General features: G+C 45.0%; 1 protein-coding gene across 1 annotated transcript in view; it reads right to left on the bottom strand.

Annotated features, from left to right (window-relative positions):
* kcnd2 (potassium voltage-gated channel, Shal-related subfamily, member 2) overlaps nt 1–13,956 on the bottom strand; it is a 122,421-nt gene extending 108,465 nt beyond the window's left edge. Inside the window, exon 1 of the mRNA XM_071911509.1 lies at nt 12,845–13,956. Coding sequence (XP_071767610.1) covers nt 12,845–13,956 — 1,112 coding nt within the window. The remainder of the gene's footprint in view (nt 1–12,844) is intronic.
* Between the last annotated feature and the right edge of the window lie 1,523 nt (nt 13,957–15,479).

Below are 15,479 nucleotides of genomic sequence, written 5' to 3'. Positions count from 1 at the left end.
CCCACACACTCTGACATCGCATGGTGCGCAAGCTGTGCCGGCAGTAGATTTATTCACCAAATAAAACATAAATTTCCTCTAACCAATTGACAACAGTCGGAGTCCATAGGAGAGTCCACCACTGACAGAGGTATATATATATGTGTGTGTGTGAACCTGTGGTATGGTAACATGTATATTATAATTATTGGTATGGTGGTGTGTGCATTATAACTCTCCCCAGCAGTAGGTGCTACCAAGACTGGGCAAGGTTTGTGTGAATGTTGGACGCTGAGGAGAGAGAGTCTTTTGAACATGAGGCTATCAATGTGTCCAAAAGCAGCCACATGTCAACGTGTTCACTAATCTGCTGTCATCTGTCATTGGATAGAGCAGAGCTGAAAGCAGCTCAAGTTAGATCAACATTGAGCCTATCTTTAAAGCTGCGCGAGGCACGATTTTTATGTAAAAATCCAGCTGTCCTATCAGCCTAAATCGCAAAGATAGAGAAGAGTGTCCCATCCACACTAATTGAGATGCTGTAGATTTGTGAAATACAGTGTCTCCTGAACAGCAGTGAGCAGTGCTCCGTCGAGAGAAAGCTGAACTTGCATCACATTACAGGCTTTCTGGGTTGAAATCTTCCAAATCAGGATTTCAAAGTTCAAATCTTTCAAGCAGTTACCTCTCACTACTATTTGGGGCTGCAAAAGTTCAGCTTTAACAAGAAAAACCTCACTGGGAATCAAGGGCACCGGGCAAACGCCCTCCCATACATTGGGTCACTGCACAAGTGTGTTCTGACTTGAAATCCTGTACTGGTGGCTTCTATTAATGGAATTACTCTAGAATTCCTATACCACGGTTCACACTTCAATGTCATTTGCCACTCTAAAATAAGTTGATTAAAAAGCTCAGCTCATCCCTGTGGAGACGTATTATGTACAAGGTTGTCTGACATTCAGATGTCTGGAAAGGAACAGGGGCGTATTATAGACAGCTTGACAGTGTGTAGAGGGCAGGGCCCAGGTAGCTAGAGGACAGTATGGTGAATGGATTGAGTCTCTCCTGGGCCATGTTGTATCTTAGGGCTGTGGAAGGCTGCAATGTCCTTTATGGAACTGGTGTAAAACTCCTGCACATACTGACCCCCATGAGCCTTATATCAGGCGGTGGACACACTGTCAATCCACTCAATAAGATCAGGCAGTAGACAAGGCAGTAGACAAATGAGGATGACGGAATCCCAGTTGTCAAACTTGTTAACTTTAAAGCTTCATTATGAAAGAATATTTTGCAAAATGCGCCCATCATATTGAATTGGGGCTGCAACACAGAAGAGCGTCTCATCCCTACTAATTGAGATGCCATAGATTTGCTCTAGTTGCCCAGATTAAATTCTGGTGTCGGGTATGGACACTTCTCCACCCGCCGGAACTGATGAATCAAAACTTAAGAGTGACATCCAAATTGTCTCCTTAACAGCAGTGAGCAAGCACCCCATCCAGAAAAAGTCTGGACTCGCCAACATCTTTTTCCTGTCTCCCCTTTGATATAATTTGGTATAAAGCATCACACACCGGCGTTTACTGACGTTACCTTCCAGGATTTTTGGGTAGTACAGTACTCAAAATTCAGACAGTTACCTCTCGCTACCATTAGGGGCCGCCAATGTGCAAAAATTGCACAGTGCAGCTTTAAGTTTTAGGGTAACAGTTGCTTTCTACACGATCCTCCTTGTCAAACTTTACAAATCACTCTCTAATGGCAAGAAATATTGTAGACCCCCTTTCCACCTGGTGTTAACAAGCATCTTGAGTGATGAATTGTATTCGGATAGAGAAAAAACATATCAAATCCAGATGTAAATGCACCCAGGACACATTGAATATCTATATCTTGGATTAAGCATGGTGATATCTGCATGAAAAATTCATTTTATTTGTGAGATATGAAGTATAATCTTCAATGTCTGGGAAACCAATGGCTAATTTTGACCTCAACGTGCAACAAAGTTTTCTAGAGCACAGAGGTGACAGCGTTACAAAGGTAACGCTGCATTCAAAAAATCTCTATGAAATCTCAAAAGCAGTGTACAAACACAGCAGCGGATATACTGTATATGTTCTTTGTCATTTTTTTTTAATTCGAAGCACAATCAGACATGATCCTCTCCTAACAGACAGATACACCAAAACTTTCTAAAAGGAAAGAAGACCAAAAAATGAACCTTTATCCAGTTAAAGGTATGTAGAACAGGTCCTATGAAGGTGAGCCTTGCCGCCCCTGGAATAGAATTAAGACTAATCAGACAGGCAGGTAGATCTAACTGACCTCCCTCTCCCCTTCTCTATGTCCTTCCTCGGTTACACTACTTTATCTTCTCTGAGCGGAGACAAAGAAAATACATCAGGTCAAGTCTCCGGCAGGGTCCTGGCGCTTGACTTTGTGGAGGAGGAATATATAACACGTCTCCGAATCCTTGTAGCGACGGGCTGGAAAGCAGATCAATGGGTTGTCATGGAAAAAGAAGGGAATGAGAGGATGAGTATTTACCAAACAGCGAGCCAACCAATGATGGATTGACAGTCTCGATAGGTAAGGCCCTCTGCTAGAACAATACACTACAATGGAGAATATTTGTGGCACACTTACACACCCACATGCACAAATACACAAGACCTATGCATGGTGAATGGGAACATTAGTGGAGTGAGGGAGCAGATTTTCTTTCCCCAATGGTCAACACTTTGCCGGCTTATACATTTGAGCTTATAGGTGCTTTCAGACGAAGCAGTGGTTTTGTTTGTTGCCATTCACTTTCAATAAGCATGAGGCGGATGTTTACGCTCAACTAGGCGGTACAGCCAGTGAGGCGCGAGAAATCTGCTCAGCTGTAGAGGGCAGGAAAAAAGGTTTTGATTGAAGCGGTAGCTGTGGGTGCTTCATCTCACAGCCAATCAAATTTTAGTAGGGGTTGACATCACTACCCACTCACTATTGCCAAATTGGCACTCCTGGCGACTTTATTTAGCAAACGTGACTAGCGACAAATTTAGCTAAATTTTCCCAAATCCCAATCCCAAAGCATCGTCATTTGGCAACTTCTAGCGATTTTTTTGAGCTTTTTGGTAATTTGAAAGATCCATGTTTTTAAATTTTATTTTGTCTCCATCTTTGGTGCTCGGCGCTCATTGCTGTGGTGTTTCTGCACTGCACTTTCCAGAGATCACCTGTCAATCAAACAGTGTGTCCAGTACTGTGACGTCTTTTTCCTTGGATTATCTGTTGATGCAGTTTGAGTTTCTCTTTTCTTTGTCTGTTCAGCCATGATGGCTATCACTGCTCATGCTAACTACCCAGTTCTTCTTCTATTTATTCCAAACAAACCGGAAACATAAAACGCATCACTTCCTGTGCAAAAGAGGTGTTTTCCCAGGAAAGCGCTACCAGACACCAGGTGTTTAGAACAGCAAATGTAAAAGCTTTCATGAACTGGCTATGGGTTGAATCACTATTGTGTTAGATCAGTCAGCAACAGAGTCCTATTTCATATAGTGTTTCCATTATTTTGTCCACCCCCTGTATGTGTTTGTCTTGCTTGACTTGCAGCATTTCTATCCATCTTCCACTCCACTTGAGAGGAACTACACAGAGAGCAACAAAACATCCAGTTAGGCACTGCTCCAAATTCACCTTGACAGCCATGAGGAATGAAGCCTGGCTTAGCATGGGAGCGAGCTCCACCAGATTATGATACCCACACGTAAACAGCGAGGAGCCAGGAGTCTGCGCTCTGTCACAGACTCGGTACAATATGGCCGCCTTGGCAATAAGCCTATGGTAGAAGCCTATTGATTGGCTGCCAGTCTTCTGTCCCCCTCTTGCTATCAGTCTCTACTGCCTGATCCTGCCTGCTCCCTGCTCTAGTCAAGGTCTCAACTGTGATATAGTACAATCAATAGTCCAAAGACAGAGGTGCTGGACAAGTAGTGTAGATGAAGTTAGAACACAGCTAGTTGGAAATTTACTGGGAGGCCTGCGCTGCATTTCTGCCTTCATAATGTTGCTCTCTCTCAGGCTTCATTATAGATCCTATCTAAAAGAATCACTTAGCTGCTTCCCCTTTGCTGTGATAAGGCATCAAGTACTATTATGGTTCTCACTACACTGCAGAAAAGACCATATCATCAAGTCATTTAATTTTAATTTAATTAAAAACTTCTCTTAAAAGAAGTGAAAACATTTGCCAGTGGGTTGGGTAATTTCCCTCGGCTCCAATGCAAATCAAGAAAAATTTGCAAGGATTTTACAAGTGACAGATCTTGAAATAAGGCAGATCACTCCACCAGTTGACTCCACTAATGTCACTTCTTGAATTTGCATTGGAAATATCTCACCCAATTAACAGATTTGTTGGTAAAACTTTGCTTGAAGTGCATTGCGCTTACAATATGCTTACAATGCCTTGAACACTAGTTCAAGTAATGTGCTACCGATTTCATCCACTGATTTCTCAACAGATTTTAGTACTCTCAAAACGATCACTCATTCTCTCTCCACCTCTTGTTCTCTCTGCGGTTTCTCTACCTGTTACCATCTATCATGCTGTCTCCATTATTATCCTCCTCTCCATCCTTTGGGAAGGCCTCATTCCACCCCAATATGCAAGTCCTACTTCACCTAATAAGACTCTTCATCAACCCCTTTTCCTCTCTCCCCTAAGTGACTCGCTTGCGAAAAAATATCCCAAGTCTAGCAGTAAGCCGTTATGAGTATCATTAAAATGGTCATTTCCAAATTAAACAGGACCAGCATTATGGGACTAGTGGAGTATCACTCCAGAGATTTGGCCTCTCTCGCCTGCAGTGTTCTGCTGAACCTCTTCACTGAGAGACAGAAACCATCTTTTCTGCTCCACTGCACCTCTAGGTGGCTTCATTAAAGAGCCTATTTAAAATAATCACTTAGCTGCGCCGTATAGCAGAGAACAAGTATGTGTGCGTGCGTGCGGATATGCGTTTACGTGGATGGGCGCGTGCGTGCGCATAGATGTGCGAGTTTGTACGCGTGTGTTCTGCGCTGATCCTAACCCATGCAGCAAACGCATTAATTAAATTAGCGCCATCCAAAACCGGCATTAATAGCATATCTTCCCACAGAGCAAAAGACTCGGAGAGAAAAGACGGGGGTGAGAGACAGAAAAAGGGAGAAGGAAAGCAATTAAGAAAGGAAATTGGATGCCAAGAGGGGCTGAGGGTGTATAGATCATGAACGTATGGAAACAGTAACCCCAAAAGATTTGCATCTGGTATTGCTTGTATGCCGGGAAATCAATGCCCTTAACAGCAATATGAGCAGGCATCTGAATTTCAAATATGCATTGGGGGGGGGGGGGGGCGCGCTCACTTATCTTTGATCGATTTGCTTTCCTGCGGGGCTTTGAAATCGCCTCCTTGAACTGCAAACCCTCTGCATAATAGCCTTCTTACAGTAAAGTTAGAGAGAAATTGCCTTTATTTCCCACTTCCTTTACAATTTAAGTGGGAAGCAAAATAAAGCCGTGTGTTTTACCCTGACAACTCGCACTGCGCCAAGCCTGTTGGTTAACTCCTCTATTGTCTTGTTTGCAGTTCATTTTAATGCAAACATCTGAATGTATGTGTTTGGAGTAGGAAATTAACATTTTTTTTTATTTATTTAGGGGCATTTTGGTCCTTTTTTTGGACGATTTAACTATAAAGTAATATATTCTCATTGCATATTGGCAAATCAACACAGTGCCATTTGTTTCCACTTCTTCCCCGCTGCTACAAACTGGCAGCAGGCCAGACAGAAGAGGATGGTGCTGTTTTCCCCCCTCTCAGGTCACCAGCCTGTCCATCTTCCACCCCTCCATTGTTGCATTTTTTTTTGGGCTGTTTTTATTTTTTGTTGACGCAGTGGTTTGCGTGGTCCCAACATTTTCATTTTCTACTGCTTCAGGCTGCATACTTGGTTGTTTTCTGATCAAAAAACGGCCATTTTTCTCACCAGAACACACTGGAAAGAATCACATTTTTTTGTCTTTTTTTTTTTTTTATTTGTTGATTTCCGATGCTGCCGTCCAGCGAGGAAGAGGTTAAAACAGCATGGTGAAATCATCTCCTCATCCCTCTCTCCTAAAACCAGTTCTCTTCTCTAATGGGTGAGCAGCTAAGCAACCAGTGCATGTCATCTGAGCCTTTGATTTGATCTCTTCATTAATTCATGCCCTCTTCATGGATATTAAAAGCCCTAAAGGGAGCAACGGAGAGGAGGAGGAGGTGTTTGTGTGTGTGTGTGCGCGTGTGTGTGACAGAAAGAAAGAAAGAAATAAAGAAAGAAGGGAAGAAAGAAGGAAAGAAAGAAAGAGGGAGAAAGAAAGAAAGAAAAAGGAAAGATAAAGGGAGGTGTGTTGAATAGAGAGCTTTGCTTCACTGCAGTAGGTGGTCTGGATCAGAGGAAGACAAACAGCAGGTCGGCTCAGCACACACACACACACACACACACACACACACACACACACACTCATGACACACATACTGACACAAAGACACATATAAAGGTTACTACAATATCAGATATAGGCTACATTGTTAGAAATGTGCTATAAACCAATAGATACAGACATTTAGTTCCTCCATTCCTATACATTAACATATAATCCCACTAATAGATTCAATAGGACAGCTGTATGGGACTTTACAGTAAATCAGATATGAGGCTAATTTCCAAGTCCCATGTTGTGACTCGTGAGGTCACATGGCTAAATGGGAGACGGGAGGATTTTGTGTGTGTGTGTGTGTGTGTGTGTGTGTGTGTGTGTGTGTGTGCGGTGCTAGTCATCGTGTCATGGCAGTGTCATACCATTTGACCTCCTGTAGATCACCGTGACACTCTATCTCCACGATTCCGCTAATTTCCGGGATAAACCGCGCACATCGCATGGGAGCGGGATCATTACTTCCCCTTTGGCGAGATAAGACATCGAGTCTTATCCGAGTGATGTCTCGATAAGACGTCAACTACACTGCAAGTCATTTCATGTATTATTGATAATAATTATTTAATATTTAATAAAAGATTCCTCTTAGAACCAGTGACTACATCTGCCAGCGGGTTGGGACATTTTCACTTGGTTCTAATGCAAATCGACTTGTTTCAAGAATTTGCGAGACTTTTCTTGAAACAAGTGCATTGGAAGCAATTAAAATTATCTCATCCTATTAGCAGTTTTTTTTTGGTAGCACTTTACTTGAAGTGCATTGTGCTGCATTACAAGCAGATTATAAGCCCATTAGAAGCAGAGATAAACTCCAGAAAATTACATTCAATTTAATGTCATATCATTACCCATACAATTGCCCTTTCATCCCCCTGTTTTGCACATTGTTTATTATATTACGCTCTGATCATAATAATTATCATCGGCTCACAAGGTGTTTATAATGTGCTTATGATACCTTAAGTGTCTTCTGAATATGACTTCAAGTAACGTTCTTATTTTTTTCTCAGATTTTAAGACTTCCCAACAGATTTTTTCAGTCTTTTTTCCGACAGTCAATGACGTGTCATGTTGTTGTTCTGTGGCTGAGGATCAGGGAATTAAATTAAATTGGCAACAAATGAAAGTCATCGTCGCCAACCTTTTCAGGGCATGGATTGTTTTTTCACAGTTCCAAACAATTCGAGCCACAGCGCTGGAAATCAGTCGGAAAGTCCAGACCTTTCCTCTCTCTCTCTCTCTTTCTCTCTCTCTCTCTCTCTCTCTCTCTCTCTCTCTCCCCATCTGCCTCTGTCTTTGTCTCTCTCCCTCTGTCTCTCTAACCCATTTAGCTGGCTTGATCAGGTTGGCGCGAGCAGTAGGAGGGAGGTCATGCAAGTAAATAATACATGTCTGTTATTCCATGTCTGCTGCAGGCGGGAGCTGCACTGCCGGCCTCTCTAGCCACAGTCCTGCATCACAGTCTGTAATGAGAGTAACCCGAGAATCACATACCCCCACCTGGCTGAGCACACACTAATCTCATTCATACACACACACACACACACACGCATACAGTTCTATCATTATGACCGTCCCCCCTACACACCTCACCACCGACCTTTGCGACATCAATTCAGCGCTACAGGTTCTCTTCTCCATCTTTATCCCCCTTAAGGCATCATTCTGGCAATTTTCAACCTGGATCCTATTTTCCCATCATTTTCCATCATTCTGATTGATTCTGACCAAAATCATTTCACCATAGAGCTACCTGGGTGTGTCTTTACAGAGTGAGCAATCAATATGTAGAAAAAGACATGCTTTGGGTTGATTTTTGGAGAATCCATTGGCCTGGTAGGATTGTATTGGAGAGCCACACCCTGGCAAGCGAAGGCGTATGTAGATTCATATATAAAACTACAGACCTAACAGTTATCAAATTAACTAGCTAGCTAAACAAGATTCCGGTAGCTAGCGATTATGGGCCAAATATACAGTATTACCTTAAAACATGAACCTATATCGATCCAGATTGTTTAGATCCTTCTGTTTCTAATATGATTTACAGTAGGATATACTGTATCTGGGCTATGCTTGCTCTTCCAGGTAGAGTTTCCCACCCCGAGTGTGACGAAAGTTCAAAATGGCCGCCTATGAGAGTAAGGTCCATTGAGGAGAGTTTGGTCAGAATTGATCGGTATCATGAAAAATAATGGGAAATTAGGGTCGAGGTCGAAAATGGAAGGTGTCATGATTTAACCACCATCACCCAGGGATCCATTAACCTCTCCACAGTATTAGCCAAACAATCTTCACAGACATTATAGAGAAAGACCTGTTATTTCAGAGCCAATGACACTCTACCATAAGTGACAGCGGGCTGTAAAAGTGACCCTCGAATGGTCCTACAGTGAATGGATATTCAGGGGTGAGATGACTGACTTTTCCATTACTGGTGAAGAAAAGTGAAAATGTCCAGGGTAAACAGACTGTAGAGGGCGGCTGTCGGTGCTCACCTCAATTTACAGTGCGCTACCTTCAAAAAAAAGTCTACTTTTCAATTCTCTTTTTTTCCCCACTGGACCTGCTCGTCTTCAGGGTTTTTTTCTCTGCCAGTCTATTAGCCTCTCTCCTTTTCTTCTCGATTCCTCAGCTTTAACACTGACAACTGCCGCAGTAGTGGATGCCTTTGACATTGAATAAGCCAATTAGGGAAGGAGTGATTTAATTGGCCCCGCTCGCTCTGACTAAATCCACAAATGAGTCAATTAGAAGGGGCCAATGGGGGGCCGGGAGGGGCAGGGCAAGAGGGTTAGTCGGTAACATGGGTTTTACTTGTTCGGGCTCTCCTCACAGCCACAATGTGAAGGCACGGATATGGTGATGTACAAAGAGAGAGAAAGCCACACACTCACACACACACAAAACCTGTCTCTCTCCCCGGATGGGGCTAACCAAAGCGCAGCAGGGGTCTGGCTGAGTGCTGAGCTAACCGGATCAGGGGCAGAATAGCGGGGAACAGGCTGGAATTAAAGCCTAATCAGTAGATACAGAACTGGCTAACAGTGTAGGGACACAGTGTGTGTGTTCAGTATGATATGGACCTCCTCACGCCCAGAAATAGATACACACACATGCAGACCGAGCTTCTTGCATGACAAAAGTTAAGTTTGACTGATATGGGTTTTTGAAAGCTGATACTGTTACTGATATTTTTGTATTAAATCTGCCAGTAGGCAAAATTTTGTAAATTTTTTTTCATTTTCATGTAAAAAAAAAATTGCATGTATTCAGCATTTCCCATATAATCTTATTCTTCTCAGGGTGGAAAAGCCTCTGAAACAGCATTAGACCATTATGGGACACTAAAACTCTCCACTGACACCCAGGCTAATGAAATTCTTTGAGGCTTAGGCAAGGGTGACCCACCAAACCTCTTCAATGTTAGGGAAGCTCTGGGATAGACTACTACCTTTGAATGAAGACTTAATTCACACACAAAAAAAAAGGAATAATTCAATGAAAAAAAACATGTGCAAAGAAAATCAAATGCCATGTCAGGTTTTCCAGACTGTTTTTATGCAGATGTAGTCAGGGAGGAACCTCCATCATATCAGAGGTGGACAGCATGACCGGCTGCTATCTGATATTTAATAAAAGGCCAATATTGGCCCAATAGACAGACTCATATACCAGTCTAACCCTAGTCAAAACATCAACATGAACCCTACCTTTATTGTAGTATTCTATCATCTGCATTCAAAAAGCATCACTAAGCATCCTAACTGTTCACTGTTGTCCTTGTGTATGACATTATCTAAGGTATTACAAGGTGTATTTCATGAAAGCAGAGTGCTGTTGAATAGGACCAGGTGCTTGTTTGTTTACACTCTGCAACAAAGAGTCATTTAGGTTCAGTTAACACCTGTCAAGCCCAGGGCAATGTGAGAATAATAAAGCCTTTGGTGTGGTCACACTCACTCGCTCTCTCTCTCTTTCTCTCTCTCTCTCTCTCTCTCTCTCTTTCTCTTGCACACACACACACACACTCATCTGCCTCTTCATAAGCGTCCAGCAGAGGTATTATCCTGATAGCAGAGTGAAGCCACAACACAAATTGGAAAGAATAAGCTGTTACAATACCCTCTCTCAGCCTCTCGCAGCTCACACTGTAGGCTTACACCTGCAGTATAGCCAATCAGTAACAAAACACGAGTGTGTGCAAACCTTATCAGAACTGATGCTAAGTAAGCATTTCATTATTTCCTCCAATCCAGCTTCTTTTGTTGTGAAAGACGAGTATAAAAACGCTTCAAATGCACAGAGACAAAAGGCAACATTCTCAAGAATTAGACAAATCAACAGCTGAGGAATTGTAATTTACTCATTTCGATTGGTTTCGCTTTTTGCATGCCTAGTTCAGCACCTTGGACAGCGCAAGACCCATTGAAAAAAACACCGTACTTACTATGAAGGTGGATTTCCGCCACTATCCTAGAACACAAATACCTGCAACACCCACCTGGAGCATCTGCGCTACACTTGACATACGTTCATGTGTTTACAGGATATCGCCATTTTGATTTCGTTTTAGCCATTTCGTTTTCTCCTTAGCCATGAGACTCACTCTGAGCCTTTGCAGCACTAAAAGCATCGCACATGAGCTCATTTTTCACGGTATTTGCTGTTGCTGATGCGTTTATAGGTCTTTGCCCGTTCTCAAACTTTGTCCTTGCTGACCACCGTGCACTCTCTCTGACCTTTAGCCAATCATATCAAATCAAATCAATGGCTCTGTATCAAACAGGCTCCTGATTGGCTGCCTGTTACGCAGCTCTACACAAAGTGGTAGCATATACATTTCTGTGTCTCCGCTGCCTGGATGGTAGCCGAACGTAAGTTTCACTACCAAGAAAAAAAAAGTTTTATATTAAAACTCTAAATCTGCTCTTGTTTCTTTATTGAGCACCTGATTCCACATACACAATAGCATTGAAAAAGGTTGGGTGACATATTTCTATGAAAAATAGACATTAATTATTTTGGCCACTAAAAGTTGTTCTTGGCAGGACATTTCTTTTAGTTTACCAGCTCTTGCTCCCGCGTGTCTAGCCACACAGAAAGCATGAACCAGGCCTAAGAATACTGTCATCCATGGCACTTCATATCGCTCTATTCATGTGAAAACCTTGGAACTCCAATTTTGCTGTTTTTTCATGTTTTAGCTACAAGCCTTAATTGGATAAAGCCAAAAATGCATGGTCGTCCAGCCAAAAACAATGCTGTTTATCTTAGTTCTTGAAAACTTGACATGTTGGAGCTACAGGGTTTTCATCCAACAGCAATAATACACTCCAAGCTCTGTTTCAGCACCAGGGACAGCAGCAGAACTCTACGCCCCCCTAATGCTTCCCTTTCAACAGCATGGAACAGTGCAAGACACTGAGAAGCAAAATAGCCAGAAGCATCATGGAAGCTTCATGGGGGGAAGCGGGCTGGGGGGGATGAATGTAAACTGATGGGAGATATTTGACTCCCAGCTGCTCTGTGTGATCCACTGGTGTAATTTCTCTTCCCTCTGTTAGAAGCTATGGTATCTGTCTGACTGTCAGTGCTGAACCGGGTCAGATGTAACCAGAATAGTGAACAGTTTCCTGCTCTGCTAAAGTGCTCTAAGCCTCCCACTGAGGGTGCTCAGTGCAAATGGAGGTTGCAGATAGGCCATTATAGCTAGACTCACTTCACACACACTCTCTAGGAAAGACAGAGAAAAGCTTGAGTATAGGCACACACACACACACACACACACACACACACACATAGGCATAGATTTGATAGTGGGACAATGTTAGAAATAAATTTCCCCCTTCCCCCCAAACTTATTTCTGCCTAAAACACACAGAGCATATCTTTATTTGCTTTGCGTTTTTACAAGCGCAGTTGAGTTTTACCAAAGCACATTGGACACAAGCACAAACACTCCTTCCTCTTTAAAAATGGAGTCCTTCTCCCAGTTGTTGGAAACTCCTGAGGCATTTCTACAACAAATTAAACTGCTGTTTCATACCTTGATTAATATTTTCCCTCCACATCAGGGTTCAGTTAAGCAATGTGTTACTGTATTTCACACTGACCAATAATTCTCCTCACTCTCTCTCATCTTGCTAATGAAGAGGGAAAACAGATGCATTCCGGCTCCTAATACGCCCATAATATGTCAGTGTGATTTGCTGCCCAGGGTTTGACCCAGAGTCCCCCCCCCCCCCCCCCCCCCCCTTCCCCAAAACGGAAACACACACACACACACACACACACACACACGCACACACACACACACACACACACACCTCCACCTACCCTAGGGTTGTCATGGTGACGATGGTGTACCAGAAGGCCGCTGGGATGCTGGTGAACTTGCTGGCCGAGGAGCCCTTCTCGGCGTAAAACATGACGGTGGCGAAGATGATGATGGCCATGGTGAGGGAGAAGAGGAGGAAGCCCAGCTCCGAGGCGCAGCTCTTCAGCGTGTAACCCAGGATGCGCAGGCCCGCCGAGTGCCGGGAGAATTTGAAAATCCGAAACACTCTGAAGACCCGCAGGGTGACGAAGGCCCCGCTCACGTCCTCGTTGTCCGTCATCACCAGGCCGATGTAGTAGGGCATGATGGCCACCACGTCGATGATGCTCATGACGCTCTTGACGAACTTGTAGCGGCTGGGCGCGGCCAGGAGGCGCAGCAGGTACTCCACGGTGAAGATCATGACGCAGGCCGTGTCCAGGCAGAAGAAGGCCAGGGCGTAGCGCTCTCCGCACGACACCTCCTTCACCCGGTTCGGGGCGGACCCGCACGGCACCGTCTCCACCACGTTGGCCAGCACCGACACCGCGATGAAGAAGCCGGTGACATAGTAGAAGACCAGGGCCATGGTGCTGGTGTGGGGGTTCTCGAACGCACGCCACATGGACTCCCGGAAGGTCATGTCTGGTGCAACCATCTCGTTGGTCTGGTCCATCTCCTCGTCGTCCTGGATCCTCTCCTGGTTCTCCCGCCGCCGGTCTTTGTATTCTTCATAGCAGCAGTCCCCTATGATCTCCGGGATGATCCCGAAAAACGCCAGCTCCTCGTCGTACGCGGAGATGCACTCGTGGCGGGGGTAGTGGAGTTTCCCCGTGCGGTAGAAGTTAAGGATGTGCCTGAAGATGTCCGGGTCGCGGTCGAAAAAGTATTCGTTGCTCTCCTCATGGAAGAAGAAATCTCTCTCCGTGCTGCCCAGCAGGGTGTCCGGGTAGCGCTCCAAAGTATTCCGCCAAGTCTGAAACTTTGTGCCGCTCACGTTGAGCACGATGAGGCCGTCCTTCGTTCGCCGTTTGTCCTTCGGCGGCACCGGCATGGGCGCGCTGGCCACCGGCATCCATCCTATCGCTGCCGCCCGGGCGAACGGCAGCCACGCCGCTACTCCTGCTGCCATGCTGAGGCGCAGTGGAGGAGCTCGGTCCCGCTGTGGAGCACTGGGCGCTCGGTGAGGCGTTCACGGAACGACGGAGCAGCGAGATGGCATCTGGAGAGAAAAGTAGTGGCAGAAACCCTAAGCATACAGGCAACAGATGAATTACAGCGTCTACAATTTCAGCCGACTTTCTCTGAAACACCATAGACAAGTTTACGCATGCAAGCGCCTGCCGTTATGGATTTATTGTGAATACAATACACGACTAAACTAAGCAAAAGTACTTCAACCCAAAAGCCAACTAGTGCATACACACATTATAATAGTCGCATAAACAGTCTGAAATAGCAATAAAGCAACGCATAATCAGATAGTTGCTTGTTTGAATGCGCAAAAGAACCAAAAAGTACAAAAACCGCGCGCTGAATTTCCTCCAAAAAGGACAACTCACCTCCACATAAAAGTAACTGCTATTAAAACGCTTCACTTCTCTTTCATAAGATCCGTTGTTATCCGGTTCTTTTATCCTCTCCCGGTGTTTGCTCACTCCACGCTCAGCTCTGGGTTAGTAAGCGATCACACTGGAACCAAAAATTTCCAAGAATATTCCCTCTGGCTGGGAGGCAACAGCAACAAGTTCAGCATCAAGATGATTCCGCGCCCCCGACCCGGAGACAGACCTGGCACCGACTCACCAAGGACATGCTCTCTCCGGTTCCACTCCCCGGTGTCCCCAGCGCCGTCCCAGTTCCCCGTCCAGCTCCAGAGGAAAAGCCAAGAAGAAGTGAAACTGAGATCCTGCCTTGCTGCCGAATGACCAGACCGCTGCGACAAGTGCAGTTGTGTGGTTTCCCGAGTCCTGGAGAGAGAGGACGGAGATCTGCCCCCCCGTCGCCCCAGCTGCACCTCTGAAATCCACAATGTGGTGCAGGCAACCGGGGAACGGGCACACACCACGGCAGAGGGAAAGAAATCAATAGGCTGGGTTTGGAGGATGGGCTATAGGCTATACGGCAGCAACAAATGCGCTCAGGCGGCTGCGGCTCCCTCTCTCCTCTCCTCTCTTCTCCTCTCCTCTGCTCTCCTCTGTTCTCCGGTCACACAGGTTGCCGGTTGGAGACAGCAACGGAAACCCAAGTTACTTACTCTCTCTCTCTCTCTCTCTCTCCCCTCGTTGGGGGCGTGTCGCTTGCTCGGATAACCGCCGTCTTATCAAACGGAGCTCTCCGGTCCTTTACGCATATACAGGCAGCACCTAAAAGTCTGTGGCTAGACCGTCAGAGGCAGAATCCGCTCTCATCTCAACCTGAGATTTTACATAGGGGCTTAGACTGTCATATGAAATGAAACGCTCGTACATCCTGTATTCTTGTGGTTGTTAAGTGTATGAAAGGCATTTTGCGCACAGCCCAGGGCAGAACAGCAGGTCTGTCAGTCTGTGGTCCAGGCGCACCGCTAGGTGGAGGCAGTTTTTAGCCAACGCCTCGGGGCGCAGCAGTCTCCATCCAGGTTTTTTCCTCTGTCAGCAGGACTCGGAGCCACAG

The sequence above is a fragment of the Centroberyx gerrardi genome, chromosome 24, assembly GCF_048128805.1.
Source record: "Centroberyx gerrardi isolate f3 chromosome 24, fCenGer3.hap1.cur.20231027, whole genome shotgun sequence".
In the NCBI taxonomy this organism is placed as follows: domain Eukaryota; kingdom Metazoa; phylum Chordata; class Actinopteri; order Beryciformes; family Berycidae; genus Centroberyx; species Centroberyx gerrardi.
Note: the sequence above shows the minus strand (reverse complement) of the source record. Positions and strands in the feature narration are given on the sequence as shown.